The sequence below is a fragment of the Sinocyclocheilus rhinocerous genome, unplaced genomic scaffold, assembly GCF_001515625.1.
Source record: "Sinocyclocheilus rhinocerous isolate Xijiao unplaced genomic scaffold, SAMN03320098_v1.1 scaffold1812, whole genome shotgun sequence".
Classification (NCBI taxonomy): domain Eukaryota; kingdom Metazoa; phylum Chordata; class Actinopteri; order Cypriniformes; family Cyprinidae; genus Sinocyclocheilus; species Sinocyclocheilus rhinocerous.
This window is the reverse complement of record NW_015670626.1, coordinates 984,710-1,007,265: the sequence shown is the minus strand read 5'-3', so window position 1 is coordinate 1,007,265 and position 22,556 is coordinate 984,710. Positions and strand designations below refer to the sequence as shown.

The following is a 22,556-nucleotide window of genomic DNA, read 5'->3' as shown; positions in this document are numbered from 1 at the left end:
ATCACAAACAGCTTTTCTACGAGCTGAGGAGGACAATACTTATATATAGAAGGTGCACAGTGTCATTCACACAAACACTAAACCCCATCATGGTGACACACATGATACTGAAATAATGCAATAAACATTAATTTAACAACATTAGATGTAAGATTAAACCCTAATGTAAACAACTGATAAGAAAAAAAGAAGAAACATGTTATTTCAACAAAAAAACATCAACTATGAATTGTCATGCAGGGAATTCTGGGAGTGTCAATTTACGGTTTTTCACTGTAAATTATACAATAACGTTTTCTTTTTCACTTCCAAAAACCGTATTTTTAACATTATTTTACTGTAATATTACATTAAATGTAATTACATTTATTCACCGTATATAGTATGGAAACTTACTGTTAACCAATTAACAGGTTTTTACTGTAGCATGTTTACAGTCTTTTACTGTTAAAATCACTTAAAATATTTTTTTTACAGTGTAGCAATTATGCACAACACTCCAGGATTGTGGTTTTTCAAGTGCAAGTACAAAGTTTAAGCCTAAAAAAAAAACAAGTTAAATAACTCAGCAGCAGGTTAAGTGTTACTATGCAAAATAAGTGTTAAGACATGAGACCCGGTGAAGTTTTACTCTCAGCAGTTGCCATTGTCTGCTTTGCCTGTGATTTGCATTTGAATGTTAGCCAGACTAAAGAACTTTCTCACACTGAGGAACAGGTGCAATGTTTAGTCTCACCCTGAAACTGAAAAAAGACTGAGAGGGCATGTCGGTGAGAACAGCGAAACCAAACGTGTAGTCTTTGTCAGTGTCTTACAGCGCGTTCGTTGTGGACATCCGCGGTTCTAATCGTGAGGAAGAGAGTGTCTGTGTGCATTTCAGAAATGAAAGATTTCTTTGCCGTCTCATCTTGCTTTATCGTCTCCTCTTTATTCCTTACAGAAGCCCTCCACATGTACTCAGGGAAGGTATATGTGCAGGTGCTCACATACAGGAAGTAACCGGGGCTCCGCCTCAGACTTCCCAATAGGGGTCCAAGCGCACTCATCAGGACCCCCGCCACGCACTTAAGGGTCTCTACGCCAGCATACACGAATCTCCAGCCTCTCTAATCGGGCCAGCCCGCTTCTTTGTCACGCTGTTTGTATCTCTGAAAGGAGCACTAGAGGCTGCAGAGAGAAACAGGAACGGGGAGACAGGAGCAAAAGCACGCCTCTCATCCACAGCACGGCTGCTTATTAGGGAGTGGCAACCCTGTGGGAGCGGGGCACTTGGCAGAAGACATGGGGTCATCAGTCAGGGGAAACATGGGTGAAGTCAGAGACCCCAAAGCCTGTAGCATTATCGCCCCCTTTATCAAATCTGCACCTGTCACTCATTCAGTACGAGAACATGGTCAAACTTTGATTCACTGCCAGGCCTCACAGAGCAATACAATTAAAGAAAGCAACAGAAATAAAGGATAAGCGATCAAGAGGAAAAGGAAGAGCTGGGGGAAGATAAAAGAGATAAATGAGACAAAGGAAAGCAGGCAATGATGAAGAAAGGAAAACTCAGAAGAATGATGAATTAACACAAATGTGAGGAGAATAAAACAACTTCAAACTCAGCGGACCAAAAAAAGTTGCGTTCACATTAAAAGTCTGTTGTTGAGTCCGACTGGGCTCTGTTGTGATGTATTGCAGATTGTCTGATGAGCATTGATTTCCTGTATAGATTGATAAAAAGCTAAATTTCGTTTTATCCCTGAAAATGACCAGCAGTAATTCTGATTTAATCTGCCCATGCTGTCTGTACAGATCTATGAAGGGAGCCAATAGATATGACAGTCTTTGAAGGGAATTGAGTCCACAGGCGTATAGAATTAATATGAGTTAAGCTTTGAGTTGATGCAATATGACTGAGGGCACCAGCAAACCCCTCTTTTCATCTCCCATATCTCCTATGAAGATTTGGAGGACATGGAACGAAGCTAGATAGTCTGACAGAATATCAATCTGATAAAAGGAATTGGGTATTCAGCAGAGACTCGGAATCACCAATGCGTATTCCTCTCTCTCTCTCTCTCTGTGTTTTGTTGAAAATATGTAAAGTTGAATTTATCACTGAAAAAAGTAGAATGGCTGCATCATCTCTAAATCCAGATGCTGACACGTAGACCCTGTCCCAAATGTCGCCCTAAGGCCTTTGGCACTGTTATCCAACGTAAATGTCAAATGGGACATGTTACATTCTCACAGACCTGACAGACACAAAACCACAAGTACACTATAGGGGACAAAACCAGAGATCCTTGATGGGGAAAAAAAGAGGTGTCAAGCATTTTGAAACATGGTAACTAATTTGTTAATCATGGTTAATTGATGGTTCTACTAGCTGGTATTCCATTTGATCAACCATAGAGACCAGTTAATGACAATAAAGGACCAGCTCGGACCAGTTAGAAATCCGGTTGACCTGCTAAAAGCTAAAACCAGCTAAAAACATGTACAAACTATGTCAAAACTATTTAGCCACTTAAAGGGAAAGTTTACCTGAGAAAGTAAAATTCTGTCATCATTTATTCACCCTGCTGTTGTTCTAATCCTGTACGAGTTTCTCAACAACAAGGGACCCCATTGACTTTTATTTTATTAAAAAAAATCCACAGAAGAATGATTGTCATACTGGTTTGGAATTTTATAAGGGTGAGTGAATGATTTTTTCCTGGATTTTTCAGTGCATCATGACCAACTCAAAGACAAGACAAAAACATAAAGAAACGAGCGCAGTCATACATCACCGTCCCAGATGCTTCTCGGCAGAGTTTATAAGCAAAAGATTTACAACTTCAGACTTAATATTGGATCCGTTCATCTTTCCCATTCCCATAGCATTCTACTTCTAGACCAAATCACTCTGCCAATCTACATGCACTGTATCCATAAAGCACATGGTGATAACTTGGATCGCTTCACTTGATGTCTCCCAGTGGGGTTCTGCCTCTTTGGTTTCTTTTCTTCCCTCCTTCCGTTATGGTTTTAACTAGGCATAATCTTGGTACTGCCACATCGAGTTTTCTCTGAGCAAGAACAGGTGAGGAGCCCTGTTTAGTCAGACGCCTCTGATGTCAGTGCTACCCATGCATCACACTCGATTCAGAGAGTTTAATCTGCAACAATAACCTTCTGTCTTCAGAGAAATTGCTTTCTGGGGCTGTAAAGTAAACAGGCAAAAGGTGTTATTCAGCATATTGAGTCATGAGCGGGAAAGGGTGTGCGTAGACAACGAAATGAATACAACGAAGGAGAAAAGGAAGGGGAAAGGCCGAGCAAACAGGGTGCGGACAAGCGCAAAATGACCTTTCAGTCAGAGAACACAGACAGATATCGAATGAGTCTCATTGTATTGGGAGAATGAAACTGCTGGCTTGTTAAATGCTGTGGCATATGGATATTTTATCTACCTCTGCCTTTAATTGCTTTACTGTCAGACTGTTTCCCCCTTGAATCTCTCTTTACGGAGGAGAGATGAAAATAAACATGAAGATGTCTCCAGGAGGAGAGGCTTGACTGAGCGCTATCTCTCAAACAACATGGGCCCGTCCTCTAAGCTGGCTTTAAGTTGCATACCGCCTGACCTTTAATCTGATGCATAAACAAGAGGCTGGGGAAAGCGATCCCTCATCATCCTCCCCTCATACTCTACCGCCTCCTCACCCACCTCCATTGTTTGGCTTACGGGTGCATTTGTTCTAATTGCCGCCGCTTTATTGACGCAAATTGCTGCAGGTCTTCATGAGGTCTTGTTTAGCCGGGCCCCATGGCTGACGTTGATGCATGCCTGGAGGTATTTATAACCCACGCAACACCTGATGTCAAGCATACGCTGAGACTAATCATGTGCAGTGGTGTTGGAGTGTTCATGGACTCCACCGAACAGATAGAAAGATTTGTCTTCTTTTGTAAGGGAGGATTGAATAGGGAGAGTAAATGAGATGGGCGGCCACCAGCACTTAACGCACATGGGTGCCCTTTTTTACGATTCCAACTGCTAATTTTTCAGTGCCACTTTTGCAGGGATTTCATACCAGATCATCCAAAGAGACTGATTGTAATTGAACTGCTGCTGATGTGGTCTGTTCAAATTGTTCGAGTTCTCCAGTTCATCTAATAGCAGCATGTCTTTTGAACCTCATTTCATGAGTAGAGCGCCTTGATCTTGTTCATCTTATGGTTCTAGTTCCTCTACAACAATTTCATGTTTTAATTGTTTGCCAATCTTGTAAGTTCCTGTTGTCCATATGACTCATAGCGGTCTTGTCCACATCTGTGGTTCTAAAGTTCACTTTTCATTTTCTAAATTGTCTTCTTTAACCACAATGGAACATCATTGGAGGTTGGTCATTTGGTTTGTTTAATGGGTTGATCACAAGCCTCAGCTGGTTACCGAACTGAGTGACTCAGCTTATGGTCGCTTTAACCTTTCCAGTGTCTCGCTTAGGCATTTATGACCAAATCTCTGCTGTTTGTTTTGGAGTCAGAGGATTCAGAGGAAGGCTGTTTCTAGGCAGGAGGATTAAGCTAATGGTACATTCCCTGTTCTTCTCCTAATGGATAAAGAAGGGAATAGATACAACACAGGCTTTAATAGGAGTGTAGAATGATGGTTTAGTGTCATGACCGTCTCCTGAAAAACAAGCTATAATCCAATCATATGGCTAACTATTTGATGCTAGCCATGCTCATGGAGATAGTTTACATCAGAATTAGGTTTCCTAATGAAAAACAATGTCATGAATAAGACCAGAGCATATTTATTTGCAGATATCCTGACTATTGTTCTTTCTACCAAGGCTTTGTTTGCCAGGTTCCTCTGTACTGCTCAAAGCTTGTTAGCGTTCCTCTTGCCGCAAGCATAGACACCAAGCGCATTGCCACCCGATGCTAATGTGTAATCACACGTTTACAGGAGCTATTGGCCAAATTAATTTCCCCTCACAGATGTGCGGTAATGGCCGAGTGATTTGTTTATTTTTCTCAGGCTTTGACTGCATCGTGAGGAAGATGCAGCTGAGAGTGGTCATCAGCAGTCTACAAACTTTGTCTATGACACATGTCTACGATTCCTGCATTTTAATCTCTTCACAAACACTGATATACTACTTGAAATATGCAACACGGCAGAGATTTCATGTCTCACAACTTTATTGTCCTTAGCTTCATTCATCCTTCAGCCGCTTGACGTTTCTTTGAGAACGGCTTTTTTTTTTTTCTTCCCAAGATTCTACTTTTGTTAAAATGTCAGTAAATGTCAGTGGATGAAGATGATACACTTTGCACATTTTATGATAAGGTATCAAATGGCATTTAAAAAAAAAAAAACTCTTACTTTTAGCCTCAAAACTCTCATATTAATAGCATCTCACTTTTAAAAATGGATTTGAAATGCTTTCCTGTGCATGTTTTCGTGGATTATTATACTTGGTAATGGTGAGTACACTATTTTAATGGACACATATAAGATTTGGTCCTTGAAAAAGCGAGTACTTTACTTGCCTGTATTTGCAACACCAAATGCACACGGCATACGGCTCAATGATTCGCTTAATTTGCAACACTTCCATTTTCTCCGCCTTGCAAATGCATTTGATGGCCTTCAAGCTCTTCCACCACCACATATTAATATAGGAGTGGGGCGTTAAATGAAGTAAAGCAAATACAATTGATTCTAATGGCTGCATGGAACAACAGAACAAGGATGTTCAGACATCACCACTCATACAATTCTCATTCAGCTCCATTTGGTTTTTATGGTAGGCCATTTAGCGGCAGTTTTAATGAAGGGTGATTGGCAATGTGTCGGAGTGGCCATTTCAGTCACTGGGCTATTCCTGCTTGCGATCTACAATTATGAGCACATTTAGACCAGACATCTCATCTTAAGGAAGCTATCAACATCAATGGAGGCTTAGCCTCCTGTATCAGCTCTCCACAGAGATGACATCTCTGTAATTCATCCGTATGCTGAATTGCTGAGCCGTATGCTGTACTTTGTTTTGTTTTGTTTTTCTCTTGGTGCTCCATATTTTTGCAAGCTTAATGTTTTACCTTTTTGTGTTCTCAATTAGTTTTTTTCACCCATTTTTTGAGGATTTCCTTTCTCAGTTCTCCTTCGCTCTCTCACTCTCTCTCTGTATAAATGAGCCATATTATCAGACAGGATGTTGTATCATAATGAGGGGTTTGTCACCAGCAGCCCGTGTGGTGGAGTAGATAAAAAGTGGGGCTTTATTAGCGGGACGAGGCATATTGATTCCTATTGACGGTCACTTTCCCCAGCTCTTAATGAAAGGAATGCAAATGAGTCTCTCTGAGTTCTCTAAGAATAAGGCTGAGATGTGGGCCTTTGACTCTCTGTCGTAAGAGGGACATGTATCATTGGCCATGGTTCACTGGGGAGTCCTTCAGGGAAACGTTTGGTCCATTGCATGTTCTCGAGATGCCGGCGGGCGCTGGAAAAAGTAATGGACTGTGTCCGTACGTGTAATTTAGCAAAATGGATAGGGTCACATGGGCTCAAATGGTGCTCATGCTATTGATTCAGGAAACAAGCTGTATTTCTATAAGGATTCGCGCTGTACTGTACCGTCTTGTTTGTTTTATTCAAGTGCTATCATCTGTAGTGTGACATCTGTCCTTCGTTGTTCTCAGGTTGATGTTGGGACCGCTGGTGACGCCATAAATGACGATATATGATTGTTGTTGTTTTTTCCTCTCTCCTCTATAGCAGCCGACTGGCACCCAGCAACCATGACCGAATACAATGTCTACGGCAAGAGTTCCAGCATGCCAAGCAGGAGGAGGAACCTGATGACCGCCGTCGATCCTACAGCTTTCAACAACAACAGAGGGTGAGTGTGCAAGACTACAGGGTAAACCTCGGCTTAGCATGTGCACCCTTACCCTGACACTTAAAGCTTCCCTGCATGCACCTCTGCAAAAGTAACACTTTAGCTTTATCTCATTACGAAGGCTGCACCCTCCGGAGGTCACATTTGTCGGCTGCATACATCATCGAGGGTGTCTCATTTCAGTAACCATTATAAAACCTAGGTGTACTGTAATTTCTTTCTTACTTTGGAATGTAATGGTTGCTTTTCTGAAATGAGGCGGTGTCAATGACGTATGTGGCTGACAAATGTAAACTCTTCCAAATGAGTCACAGCTTTTAAATCAGCCTGGTGTTTGGTGTTCAGGGCAAAGGGCAACATGTATTATAATGAGATATTGTCAGGGATCTCAGATAACGCATGAATGGTGTTTGTTCTGTGAGGTGGGGGACTTGTTTCACAAATGCATCTCACAGTTTATTTGCCCCCAACCTTGCTTATATTTGTTAGGTCTGCACAGAGGTGAATGTGTTTTAACATTTTGTCCTTGAAAGTCAGTGCTTCATTTTAATGTCCGAGGTTAGAGGCCAGCCGTTATTTTATCTTTATCAGCAAGTTAAAATAATATACAGAGCTCAAGAGGCTGGGAAAGAAGTTGCAAGGGGTCAAAGTTCAAATCGCTGTGTATCTTTACTCTGTAATGGTCTGAGCCAGACATGGCGGCCTGTCCTATGACTTCCTGTTAAGGGTATGGAGGGGGATTTTAAAAGATGACAGGCTAATCACCTCGAGGAATAGAACCATTTCCTAAATTAGAGGTCAGCTCTCTGACCCCGTCTTCCCTGACACATATTTGGTCTCCATTTTCCTCTTAGGTCTTGAATAGCTCTACAGAGATTAGAATGTGTTAAATTCAGTTAATGCATTAATGTTCTGTTTCACTCAGATCAGTGCAGAGAGCAGCAAAGCAAAAAAAACAAAGAAAAACACACAAAAAAAAACAAATGGAACTGCAGATATCTAGAACTTTACATTTTCTATGTGAGTGGTGCTTGTCCTTGCTGTTACACTGGTGGGGTCTTGTGGTTTGTTGCCAGGGCGTTGTTATGCAGTTGCTATGGCATTCTGAATTGTTGCTGAGATGTTGCTAGTTGTTCTGGGTGGTTGAAGAATGTTGTTACATGGAATGTATGCTAGAATATTGTTACGTGGTTGGGGTGTTCTTGTTGAACGCTTGGATACAAAGTTGTATTTGGTGTTTGCTAGGAGGCTGCTAGGGTGTTGCTAGGGTATTCTGGGTGGTTGCTAGGAAGGGTGTTGATTGGGTGATTGCAAGGGTGTAGTGGCTGTTCAATAGGTTGTTGCTAGGGTTTTCTTAGTGGGTGCAAGATAATTTTGAGTGGTTACTAGGATGTTGCTAGGTAGGTTGCTTGGGTGTTCTGGGTGATTGTAGGGATGTAGTGGGTTTTTGATAGGTTGTTGCTAGGGTTTTCTGGGTGGTTGTTAGGGTATTCTGATTGGTTGTTAGGGTTTTCTGGGTGGTTGTTAGGGTATTCTGAGTGGTTGGTTGGGTATTCTGAGTGGTTGCTAGGTAGGTTGTTGCTTGGATAATGGATAATGTCAAAGGTGTGCTGGGGTTTTGCTAGGGTGTTATGAGTGATTTTGAAGATGTGCTGGGGGGGTTTGCTAGATGGTTGCTAAGATGTTGCTAGGTGGTTGTTTACTGGCTCAAATCAAAAGTGCCCACTCTCAAGTCTCTAGAAGTGAGTCGGATCTGTATGGGTTTTTAATCACTGCTAATGAAAGATATTTAATAAATAAATATATTTAATGACAGTTCATTTTAGCCCAGTTATGACAGTAGGTAAATCTCAAGTGAGCGTTTCACTTCAGGACTACTCGTGGTCTCCTAAGCAACGGCTTTTATACTTGGACTTTATAGACATGCACTAGCTTGTATTTGACATAGCTTTAGCTAGTCTGTTTGCAGTATGAATGAATCAAAACTTCTCTTGGTACCTAATGGTGTCACAATGGTGTCACAAACGCTCACTTGAGATTTACAGCCCAGACTTTTACTTCTAGTACAGGAAGTAAAAGCCCTGTTGTTTGCACAGCGCCGAACCAGAGGAGTCAAGCTAGAAGGCACCTAATTGTTTGTGATAGTTTACATTGTTTAAAGACTAGAGACATTTCCCGTAATAGAATACGCAACCCTCCCTCAAGTGTCTCAAGTCTACTGTATTATCGGCTGACGGGTCAGCTTCTCAGTTTGAACAGGACTGGTTTCAAATAACAAAACATGTTAGGTGGGACCCAGGGAATGCCTTTGAGTCTTTCAGGGTATTATAAGAAGGGCGAATTTCCTGAAGACTGCGGTTTAGATGTCAAGCATGACATTTTTCTACATGTAGTCAGCACTGTTGCCGTAAGTTGTGTCAAGGGGATGTTGACATACAGGCACATGCTGGTGGTAGTTTGTGTGTGTGTGTGTGTGAAAACTCCCTCCAGCTTTGAAAAGGTGGGAAAAATCATGCTAAAATTGCTCCGGCCAAGGTTTTGTGTACTGTATGGCATGCTGGTCTGTGGGCCACTATGCAATCGACACAACCAATAAATGCTAATTACAGCCCTAAAAGCTTGTCAAAGAATAGTGGAGAGGTATGTGTTAAGGATGTGACCAAGTATTCAAGTCCTCTTCAATGTCTATGGTGGTTACAGTTCTGCTAAAAACAGTGTAACGCTAAGTTTTCACATCCCAAGGAATCAGGTGGTCCAGGTTTTTTATCCCTGGATTGCATTAGAATCACACACACTCAATCAAAGCGAATACAAACAGGCTTGACATTGATTTAGGGTCTGAGTGGGCCCACGAGCGCTGTGGTCCTGTTGACTTGTAGAAATATACAGCCGTCAGTCGTAGCAGCAGGTTGAGAGAATGATGGTTAAGCAGGGTAAGAGAGCGCAAGGGAGGTGTTTGTAGCTATAACAGTCTTGTTGATCCTGCTGCCATAAGCTTGATATAATGACGTTATAAATCTGTCAAAACAAAGTTCCTCTGAGAGCATCTAGAATTTTTTTGGGGTGATGTGATGTCACAGTGAAAACTTGTTCAACATCAGATCAGTAATGGGACATTTTCATAAAAGTACCATTGAATTACCATAGTGTTTTGGACATGGTAACTTATGATATTACCATTAAATTCATCCATTCGTTCATTTAAACTTTCTGTTGAGATACCATGGGTTTGTTGACATGGACCTTTTATATGGTAATATAAATATAATTGTATTCAAAAGTGGGATGGAATCCCATAGTGGTTCTTATGGTACCATGTTGTTTCAATATGATCAATAGCAATATCGTAGCAATAATATTTCCTATATTGCCATAATTTTGTTGATACCATAGTTGTACTGTTTTGTTTTTGTTGTTTGAATACCATGTTTATTCCATATTCCGTGGTAATACTGTGTTTATTTGTTTGTTCGTTTGATTTCTTCACAAATACCATGAGAATACTGTGGTATTCTGAATTTTTATTTTAAGTATTTTTTAAATACAATGATATATAATAATCATACAGTATCGTGGTGTGCTATTATTATTTGATACCATCACTGCACTACAGTATTGCATTTTGCACAGTAGTTTCATTAAGTGTTATAAAATGCCTATGAAAAGCACTTGTCTAATTAACTTTTGTGACCACCTATAGCTACAGGTACTCAGCATGTTTTGGAGGTTTCTTTAGCATTTCAAAGCCTGCCGGTTGTTATTTATAGCTTTGATTATAAATACCGTGCAATGCACCATTCAGAAGTGTCCCTCAAGTGCAACAGATAATCAAAGTGGCATGAAACAATGATTGATTGCCTTTTAAATATGTAGCTATGTGGCAAAACTCCCAACTTTACATCAGACGCCTTTCATTTCTTTATGAAGAAAAATGGGTAAGTACACCCCAGATAATCCTTCAAACCCAGCGTGAGTTCTGACAGCACGAGACGCACATTAGGACAGTGATTAAGGTGTGTTCTCAGCGTTCACAATCCCCCCGAGGACTGAAAGAAACCCGTCATCAGGTTTTTATGTGCAACAACAAGCTGCCAACCCAGATTGCTGATAATCGCCCCGTGGCCAGAACCTGTCACAGACCTCCACCGGTAAACAGACAATTAGACGTGTCTTGTTATGCCTCCCTTGTATATCACACCCAGCATTTTTCGCTATGACTTTCAAAGGGGCTTTTCCAGATGTTTGTCATAAAGAGCACGTTCCTTCCAGAGGCTTGCCGTCCTGTCTCAGCCAATAAAAATCAATCTTTTGTTAAGACGATCGGAGGCCACACAAGGGACGGAAGTTTTATGTCGGTGCCTGGATCACACACAAGCACAAATGCTTTCATTAGGCCCGTATTTACGTGCTTTTCTCCTCTTTTACAAGGACCTCTGTGCTGGCAAGCATTCAGGCAGCCTTCATGACTCGAAAGAATGCCATTGATTTCAGGATTCAGAGTAACCAGCATGTTTTCTTTGATTTTAAACCACACAGGAAACCAGCCGTGATTTCCAAATCCAAATAGTATAGATTTTGTATTTTGTACAAAAATCTTTTGTACAATTTTGTAATCCAAAAGCACTTGTCTTCGTACAGTTGACACACTGTGGCCAATGGTCAGACAAGGTTATCTCTCAATGCCAAATCACCACTGCAGGAACACACTGTAAGCTCAGGGAACAATTGCTGCATGTAGGTAAAAAGAAGTACACAACATGATAATGAGCCTACAGTGGGTAGATAAATCCACTGCAGCTCGAGATTAGTGTCCCTCCTGTGAAATATATGTTGATTGCTTTCCTACTGTTATATATCCCTCCATGTTCACTCGATTTAGAACTAGATGATACAATTGAGATTACCTACAGGGGATGTGGGGAGTGTATCTGTTGTGAACATTGAGCTGAACTCTGATGTCACCATAATACACATTCGACCCTTCATGTTCTGTTTCGGGTCTGAGAGAACCCAAGGGCCATTTATGACTCAAAAAACACTTAAGATTGAAATATCATGTTGATTTATAATGACTTCTAAACTGGTGCTAAAGGTTCTGAATATTGTTAGGGTGCTATACTGTCATCAGGGTGTTCTAGGTGGTTTCTAAGGTGTTGCCAGGTGCTTATTGGGGTGTTCTGAATGTTGTTAGGGTGCTGTACTGTTGTAATTGTGTTCTAAGTGGTTTCTAATGTGTTTATGTGGATATTAGGGTGTTCTGAATGTTGTTAGGGTGCTGTACTGTTGTAATTGTGTTCTAAGTGGTTTCTAATGTGTTTATGTGGATATTAGGGTGTTCTGAATGTTGTTAGTATGTTGCTGTGCTGTTGTTAGGTTGTTTTAAATGGTTGCTAGGGTGTCACTATGTATTTATGAAGGTGTTCTTAGTATTAGTATTGTGGTTGCTAGGATGTGGCCAGGGTTTCCTAGGTAGTTATTAGGATGCCCTGAGTGTTGTTAGAGTGATGCTATGGTATTTTTAGGGTGTGACAATGGTTGCTATGTCCATGGTTGCTATGGTGTTGCTTTGTAGTTATGGGGGTGTTCTCGGTGTTGTTAGTGCATGCTGTTTTTAGGGGTTTTGAGGTGGTTGCTAATGTGATATTAATGTCTTTCTATGCTGTTGTTAAGGTGTTTTGAACTGTTGCTCAAGTGTTGCTAGGTGATTATTACAGTGTTCTAAGTGTTTTAGTGTGTTGCTTTGCTGTTGTTACTGTGTCCTATTAGGGTTTTCAGAGTGTTGTTAATGCATTGCTATGCTGTCGTTAGGGTGTTGCAGTAGGGCGGTAGTTGCAGGAGTGTTGCTGAGTGGTCATTAGGGTATTCTGGGTGTTTTACTGTGTTGCCATGCAGTTACTAGTGTCTTCTAGGAGATTGCTAAGGTGTTGCTAGGTGCTTATTAAGGTGTTCTGAATGTTGATAGGGTGTTATACTGTCATTAGGGTGTTCTAGATGGCTTTAAGGTGTTGCAAGGAGCTTATTAAGGTGTTCTGAATGTTGTTAGGGTGCTATACTGTCGTTAGGGGGTTCTATGTGATTTCAGTTTGTTGGCAGGTGATTTTTACAGTGTTCTAAGTGTTTTTACTATGCGGATATATTGTTGTTAGGGTGTCCTATTGGCAAGTTGCTATGCTGTTAAGGTGTTCTGAGTCATTACTTGAGTCTTGCTATGCAATCGATAAACCTTCCCTGGTGTACAAGCACTCGAGCAGAAAAGTGAAATCTCTAAGGGATGAGAGGAATGATGTGTCTGTCTATAGCTGCTGTCACTTTCACATTTTCTGTCTATTTTCTTGTCCTCTGTTTAAATCCGAGACACAGACACCTCAGTCTTGTCACAACTTGCTAATTATGATACATTTTTGCAGAATGACTCACTCATTTTCCATTCCCTCTTTAATTTATGTCCTTTCTTTATCTCTTTTTTCCTGCACTCACCCAGTCAAGTGCATCAGTTCCAAAATTAACTCCATATGTCGGAGCAGGTTTCTGGAAGTGGTTGAGTGTATAGTGCAGTAAACATTGTTGCACACGGTGCATGTGTGTGTGTCTCTGACCCCCTTGTGCACCGGAGGCCTGGTCCATCTTTGATATTAAAGGCTGCAATTATAAGTGATTTGGAAGTCTGGAACCGGCAAGCTTTCTGTTTCATGCTTTCTTGCTCAGAATTGATGTGGTCAATTTTTCATAATTATGTCTGTCTCTCTATAAGGCCACTTTTTGTGTTTGTTCAGGTGGGCTTCGTATTGTTGTATTTGTTCTACGTCTGAAAAAGAGGGGAAAAAAAGATAATTTCTGTGTAATTAATGGGAGAAAGTGCCATGTGCTGTCTGGAGATCTCATGAAAATGTCATGCTTTCATGTTTTTATAAGCACTGCTGATAAACTTTAAATTATCAGGCTCTACATGCAGGGTAGAACAGCAATTTAATTAAAATGTGATTCAATTAGTACTGTGTAAGTTTATTGTGTTTTGCTACTGGTATTTGATGATTAAATTTATTTTTAGGTAACAGTCGAACTTTAAAAGGGAGATTGTGTGTGTGTACAGAAGAGGATCGACAACCGTATTTATCTATAGTGTGTATGTGGCTAGTGACGCACACACACACACACACACACACACAAAGAGAGCTGATTTTGCTTGCTGCAGTTTCCTCTCAGTCCAAATCTCATTAAAACATCTCACTGTGAATAATTACTTCATTGTTGCTTCTATCTCACAATAAAAGCATTTCCTTTTCTCTGTTTTTGGCTTAATATGTTGCTAGGAAAGAAATTTACCAGGCCTTTAGCTATTCAAATGTGTCTCATTGGGGATTTTGCTCAGCCTTCATCAGACATGAATAAAATTGCCTGATTCTCCAGTTTGCAGTTAGACCATAGCCGTAATGTAAAATTGTTCTGTTTTTACCATCTTATGAATCGTTTAAATACTTGCCTCACCGCATTAATGCAGCATTTGTGATTTTTGCGATGTCAGCTGTTTGTAGCACAAGTGCACTCGAGTCTAATTGCATTCGGGTGTGGTAGTCACGTTTCTCATTAGCGCACCTTGCGCTGTTGGAAGAATCAGTAGTGATCAAGTGCCCCTCAACAATTATAAAACCCCCACCTGACCGTGAAATATAAAATTATGCTGCGCTTGTTACATTTTGTACACTTGTTAACTTGGTCAGTGCAAATATATAGTGCAAAAACTTTCTGTACAAGATCAGGAAAGCCTGTATTTCATAAAAATGATCACCATTTACTCTGAATGACTTTTCTTTTCTGTCGAACACACAATTTTAAAGTGCTTTACACATATTTGCATGTAACCCGGAATATGTATTTTCATATTTCAGGCCAACACGGGTTCTTATACACCGACGGGGCGGCACTCAGTTTCTGTGGAGGACCAAATGCAGAAACAGAGAGAGGACAGAGACTCTTTCACACAAGCCCAGAGGCAATACAACTCCTTACCGCGGTAAGGAAAGCCACACAGAGACGTCACTGCACAAAATATCTCACATTCTCAGATCTGTTAAGCACACATTGTCTCTCACAATAACACTAAATGAACAATTTGTCTAAAGCACTAAAACCATGCATTCATTCTACAGTTTTCATGCATTCATTCTACAGTTTTCAGTGTCGATTTGTATATTTTTTATTCCTTATTTTACTTGTTCTATTTTTTATTTTTTATTTTTTTTTATTTTTTTATTATCTGTGTTTTTTTGTTCTGTCACTGTCATTCTGTTATACTGTGGAAGCTTCTGTCACGAAAACAAATTCCTCGTATTTGTAAACATACCTGGCAATAAAGCTCATTCTGATTCTGATTCTGATAAAAGTGGACTTTTTTGGTAGAGCTGGATTCCATGTCTTCATCTCATTTATGCATGACCTTTGGAATTGAAAAGCAGTTTTAAATAAAATTCAATAAAATACCATTTATTATCATATGTCGTGTATCATTTTAATTACTTTTTTGGGGACGCTGAGATTGTGGTACAGTGTAAATGATACGTAAACAATCATATGATACCATTATTATGATGCCATTACAGTATTTCCCCATTACATTTTGTAAAGCTATTCCTCACATTCAAGTAAAAAATCTGAAATACGACTACATATGTTGCTGGATCGCCTATTGAGCAAAGCAATAAATTCATGCTAGAAAATCAGCCATTACCCAAATATGCGTGCAATCTTATTTCCACGTCTCTCACATTCTCTCTGACCTCGGTGGCATTTCTCCGCTGAAGTCATCCCATTGTCATGTGGTCGGTTCTGTCTTTGCTCTAAGCCTTCAGAACAGCAACAGCGTCTGTCTTCATGCTCACAAGCCCCTCCTAAATCTAATAAAGATCAGCCCGAGAACCTGTTTGTTGAGGGAAGTTTATCTTGGCAACCGCAGTCTATAGGGCCCCACTTTTTTCGGATGGATATCAGCCCCGTCCCTCATCTGTTTTATCTGCTTTCTTCACTTTCTCTCTTTTTTCTTCCCCTCCCCTTTGCATATTTGTCATAAATGTCAATAAAGCTTAGAATGTTGCCTGCGGGCTGAGTTTGATATCGGTGTTTCTACTTGCAGGCATTGGTATCTTCTTAATCTGCTTCAGTTCATGCAAAGCATCCCGCCAACAGACATGAGAAGAAAAAAATCCCACATTAGAGCTTTACATACTTAACTGACAGGGGCAGAGGACTGCAGGCACTGCTGATAAAGTTTCACTCAATATTTCAGTACGTTTATTTACAGCACAGCAGGAAAAACGACATTTTTATTGCTAAAATGTCACCTTCACAATGCAAGTGTGTTGCCAACTTTGTGCTAAGGTGGTCTGTTAGCCACAAAATAAATTTTGACGGCTGACATCAAAGCAAATCTCTATGACACAGTCTCCCGTTTTGTCTGCCAAAAAAAAAAAAAAAAGCAAGTCTGATCACTTTACCTAATTTTTGATCATGCAAAAGTTAGGGGTCATTTTCTTTTTTTCTTCTTCTTCTTTTGTGTTCTTTCTTTTTTAAAAATCAATTATTTATTTATTTATTTATTTTTTAATATATCGATACTTTTATTCACCAAGAATGTATTAAATGCTATTCTTTAGATATTGTGTTCAACAAAGAATCCTGGAGGGGGGAAAGTAAGGAAGAAAAAGAAAACCAATCAATCAATCAATCAGCATATTAGAATGATTTCTGAAGGATCATGTCACACTGAAGACTGGAGTAATGATACTGAAAATTCAGCTTTGCCAGTACAGGGAGAAAATAAATAAATAAATAATAATAAGAATAATATTAAGAATAAAAAAATATTAATAATAATGATTTAAAAGCTTTGTATTAAAATCTTTTAAATTACATAAAAAAATATGAAATAATTTCATAATTTAGTGTTGGGAGAATATAGGGAAAATGAATAAGCAAAAAGTATGGTGTCTGTGGAAAATATAATTTAAATGGGATAAGAAGAGAATAAGTCCAAAAAAATGCATTTCACTTTTAATGCTTAAGTTTAGAGTTTGTTCAAGTCTATAACCCTAAGACTTAGCAGTACATAAATAAAAATAAATAAATAAATACATACATGTGTCATTTTAAATTTAATGCCATTCAATTTGCCCAAGTATACGATTGTGTTATGTGGGTATTCTGAACTGGAATTATTGGGAAATGTCTACAGTCTGTGTGGTCTAACCTAGATGCATGGCGCTTGTTTTTATTGGCTTTGGGAACGGGGTAACCAGGATATGTACAATTACAGAATTAGTCCCCCCTCAAGCAATGACAAAGCCCAGCACACACCGCAAGAAAGGAGGGGGGCCTTGCATCATAAATCCCAGATTCGTCCATCGTTTTTTTCCCTTATTTTTTCCACTCTCTTTCCCAAGACAGTAGAGAAAGTCCTAGGGTTGATAGAGAGGTTGACATTCACTACTCCACACTACGTGGACATAATGACACTTAATCAATTCAACCAATCAGCTTCCACTATTTCTCACTGCTTTAAGCATCGTCAATGTCGCTGTCTATATTGAGCGAACTTCAGACGGAAACTCAGGCTTTACGAGGAATCCGCCGACTGGTTCCTGGCGGAGCTTTGACACTTACCCTGGGGGAAGCTCCGCACAGACGGCGGACCCTTTGATATGCATTCCACCCATAATCTCATACCGTCGGTCAAGCAGGGTCAAGCTGGTGTTAAATGACCCCTGTCCTCTGGAGGACCCGGCAGAGATGCACACTCATTAGTAATGTAAAGACTTACTGGAATGCTGTCTCGCCACCAATCACATGGACAGACTGTGGATTATAAGCAAGCTTTAACAGGGATCCAACTATGTGTTTACACTGTGGGTTTAGATTTAGCACTTGGCTAATGAAGGGATTCTTTTTTGGGACGTGAATTAGACAGAAAGAAAGGGAGGAACAGAAAATGGCAGAAAAGCAAAGTGTATGCTGATTAGCAGTAATGGAAGTCGTGTGAAACAGAGCGCAACTTCATGCAACAGCTGCCCGTTATAATATGGCAACACTCACAGAGATAAGAGGAGGATCCCGCGTTCCAGCCTCTCTTTCTGCTTCCTGCTAACACATAGAAAGCATTACTCAAGGTGTTGAGATAATATTGTTCTCTGTGTGCATAGCTGTTGTCCCTTTGATAAACTGTGAAGCACACCAGCTGTTTCTCAGATACTCACAAAAACTGTAGCTCTTACAAATAAGCAAAAAAAAAAGAGAGTAAGATACTTCTATGATGTTTTAGCTGTGTTGTGATATGACATCATCATAAAGATACTGCTTATCATTTCACATTACTTTATCTACAGGTGAAATGTAGTTTTTTGTGCCACTACCATCAGAATTACAAAAATAATGGTTGTTTTCAAACAGGTTTCCCAAATAGTCTTCCTGTCTGCTATTGGCCGAAAAGACAGAAAGCCACACCCCAGACTCATGCCATTGGTTGAGCTGTTGCTGTGTTGGGCTGGTCGAGATTCTCAAACATTGAGAAAAGTGTTTAGATAGCACCACAGTGCTTTCAAATCTTTCAAATAAATCTACAAAGGTTTTACTTACAGTTGTTTCTACATATTACATACTATACATAAACTTGAAATATGACACATTTCACTGTTATGTTGTACTTTAGCATTGACTATATTCACAAAATGGCATGAAACTTATTTCACATCAGTTTATCTATAGGTGAAGTGTGTAGCTTTTGCGCCACTGCCATCAGGATTGCAAACATAATGACTGTTTTCAAACAGGTTTCACAAATAGTCTCCCCATCTGCTATTGGTCGAAAAGACAGAAAGCCCCGCCCCGAACTCATGCCATTGGTTGAGCTGTTGCTATGTTGGGCTGGTCGAGATTCTGTGTTTTCACATTTTTTCAAGGAGGTGAATCTACAAATGTTGTACTTATAGTTGTCTCTATATATTAACTTGGGAAAGGAGTATTTTAAACTTGAAAATAAGACATGTTTTACTGTTATGCAATTGCAAACAACAGCCTTTAGCCTTGACTATATTCACAATATGGCATGAAAAAAAAACAAATCCAGATATATCGTGTATTTTAGCTCAAGTTTCGTTCTAGCTGTCTGTTTTTACATATAATATGTTTTTAAGGTGATAATTAGTCACCATTTTCTCAATAGTTTCAATAACAACGCAGACGTCACTGTAAGAGCATGAAGATGCTATTTTCTACCTAAGAATATTTTTTTCTACCTAACACCATTGGCTCTTGTGAGAAGTACCATGTGCTTCTCTCAGTTTTTTCTGTGTTCTGCTGGGATCTGCTCTTAGTATGAGGTTGAATGGCTGGCATTCATTCTATATGAACAAAATGCATCTTACCGATAAATGAAATACGACAATGTACTGTAATCAACACAGTTTTATTGGCATCCAGTCAATTTCACTTTCCATGCATTTGAAAATACTAGGTTCATGGCCTTTGACTTTAAATGATATGCTTTACACAATCTGTCCTGAATGTAATCTGTATTCATTTTCAAACCCCACAGATTTTTTATTTATTATCCAAACAATATGACCATAGTGCATGAAACTATGAGTTTCAGTGGTGATTGCCAGGGCAAAAATGACTATTATATTTGTTCATACTAAACGTTAGGTGTTTGTTCTAAACCTCAAAGCATAAGTATTACATTTTCCAGGGTAATTTGTTTCATATTGAATGAATGATGCCTCAAATCATGCAGCTTGTTGAAGAGTGGTGTGCTATTACTTTTCTTAGCAATCAAATGGACAGTTGTTGCCTAGCGATCGATAAAACTGGTGACTTACATTGAAAAGGGGACTCAAGTAATTTCTACGGTTCATAATAAAACAGACTCTTGGGCTTTTTTAGAGTTGGGCAAGTAAACAACCACCGAGCAATCACGCTAGCATCATGCTAGTGACAAACAATGTAAACACGCCTTATTTCACCACCGCATCTTGAATTCTGGACAATACTAGAACATTTGTGTGCCTTCTTTTGAAAGCACTCCATGTGTGAAGCCCAACAGAAGTGTGCGCATACACCCTTACATGCATGCTTTTAAGCGTGCAAACCCAGTGAGGTGTGAGTGGGGCTTAATTTACCCACGAGGCAATGGAATGTGGCACGTTAGCTTCTTCACATTCCCACTTAATGGATCCTAATAACATAGCACAGGGAAGATGGACACCGTCTGAGTGGACACCCCTCACAATGGCTGCGATGTTGACAAAGAAATGTGTAGGTTGGATATTTCTTCCCTCGTTCCTTTAAGCAAGAAAGGGATCTAACGCTGGCGGTCTGTCAGATGTCCAGTAGTTGATTGGGTGGTATGGATGGACATTGAAGGAACCTGTTATTTCCTTTCTTGATGTTAAGTACGCTAGCTTGTCTCAAAAAGAGTGTTTAACCATTTGTGTACAGCACATAACTAGATTTTTGCATTTTCTGGAGAACATGTGACTGCCGCTTGTCTTGGACAGCTCGCCACCACAATGTTAGCGTATTGTAGGTGATGTTTAAGGCTTCACCGTAGACTGTAAAGAAAAGATGGACAACACATCTTTATTTCCTTCCTAATGTAGAAAAATTAAGCTAAAATGTCCCAGAAATGGCCGCTGTCATCTTGTGCCGACAACGTCATTTGGATTCGTAAAGTGGAGCCACATTATCGAGGTCCTGTCCAAACTCCCACAAACTCACAATCATGATGCCACACCCTGTTTTTATAACATCAAATAACTAACTAAAACCACACTTATTAGAAAAACAAACACTTGAACATACATCTGCGTAATAAGAACTACCTTAAATGACAGAAACCATGTTTGGGTAAAATTTAATTGAAGAGTAATTAGATTTTTTAGTTTGGCTCACATCTCGAAGAGGGCAGGGTTTATGACCTATACTGCAGCCAGCCACAAGGGGGCAATCAAAATATTTTGGCCTCATTTTCTAGGATGTGTGTGGCAAACTTGGGCTTTACAGTATGATTTCTAGGTGGTTACTTACTGGCCCAAGTCAAAAGAGCCCACTCTTGAGTCTAGATTTGACACGGGTCCTTCTTTTACCGTTTTGGTCTCCGTTTTTGACCTTTCATTCTCTTTTCCACACAGACAACCACGTAAAAACCCTAGCACCGTGTCTCAAGACTCTTGGGATAAAGTCTATCCTCCCGGCAAGGTCTTTCAGTCCGCCAAAGAGAACCCGCGCTACTCCAGCTACCAGGGATCCCGCACTGCGAATGGCTACCTGGGTGCCGCCGCCACGGGCCTGAACGCTCGCGTCCTCCTGGAGACCCAAGAGCTCCTGAGACAGGAACAGAGACGAAAGGAGCAGGAGGCTAAAACCAAGCTACCTACTATGGAGGAGACACCAACCCTAAGCCAAACCCCTGTTCCTGCTCCACCCAAAGGCCCCTACCGACAAGACGTGCCACCCTCGCCCACCCAACTCGCCCGGCTCAACCGTCTACAGACCCCTGAGAAGGGCCGCCCCTTCTACTCCTGAGACGAGAGATCAAAACTGTAGGAAAAACTATGTGACAGCAATAATATTGAATGGCGAGAGACAGAGCTATAACATGGAGACTGAATGGAGAATTCTGGGTAATTGGTTTTGGAGGTTTTTCTGAGATGTTTTTTTGTTTTGTTTTTTACTCCAGTATGAAATCTTTGTACACACTGAAGATCTTTGTTAACTATCCATCTCCCATTCCTGCTTTTGACAATTGTGTGTGTGTTTGTTCAATTAATTGACGTTATGGCACTAGGTACTCTTGACAATCACATGACAGTCGCCCGAGGCTTTGATACATGGTTGTTCAAAGAAAAAATGCAATATTTAGCTTTAAAAAATGAAGCTAGTTTCTAGATCTATAAATATATATTTTTTTCGATTACAGAGGTCATGACATCCAACATTATATATATATATATATATATATATATATAGTAGCCACAATTTAAGAATTCAGTCCCACGACTTAATTTGTCACATTTTATTAATATTTTCTTTCCTAAAACAGTAATTCAATAATTTTCACTCTATTATAATAAAAATGGCAAATTCAATTTTTTTATAAAAAAAACTGCATAAATGTAGTACAACATATCAATGATGTGTAAATATTTTACAGTTTAAATATTTCTTTAATATCTTCACTGAGAATGAGAATTTGGATGCGTTGCACTAATGAGAGTTTTGTGGGTGTAGGTGTACAGTATGTGTTCAGGGCGAGTGTGTTAGCCCATGTACTCCAGCAGTGTAGCTGAACTCAGCTAATAGAGTGCAGAAAGGTCATGACCCCACAACCCTCTGCTACGGAAACCTCCATTAACCCATCATACTTCTCTTCATGTGACGCCTCCCATCTCCACTCACTTCATAATTGATTCTTCTGCTTCTGTTAGTGGCCTCTGTTCCTCCGCTACTAAACTGGTAAATGTACAGATCTCACCCTTCTCAATGCAATACATCCCGGACCAGGAATTAGGGAATTAATTCAAACTTTTTTTTTTCTTCAAATGTTTTGTAATTTGTTCAAATACTTCCTGAAGAGTAAAGAATTTTGTTTGGTGCTAATATCAGAACAGAAAATTACATAAA

The 22,556-nt window shown here is 39.9% G+C and overlaps 1 protein-coding gene across 1 annotated transcript in view; it reads left to right on the top strand.

The window, feature by feature from the left end:
* LOC107734328 (partitioning defective 3 homolog) overlaps nucleotides 1–21,893 on the top strand; it is a 110,534-nt gene extending 88,641 nt beyond the window's left edge. The window contains exons 3-5 of the mRNA XM_016546268.1: nucleotides 6,767–6,890; nucleotides 14,777–14,901; nucleotides 21,065–21,893. Coding sequence (XP_016401754.1) covers nucleotides 6,767–6,890; nucleotides 14,777–14,901; nucleotides 21,065–21,458 — 643 coding nt within the window. The 3' untranslated portion in view covers nucleotides 21,459–21,893. The remainder of the gene's footprint in view (nucleotides 1–6,766; nucleotides 6,891–14,776; nucleotides 14,902–21,064) is intronic.
* Nucleotides 21,894–22,556: the final 663 nt, after the last annotated feature.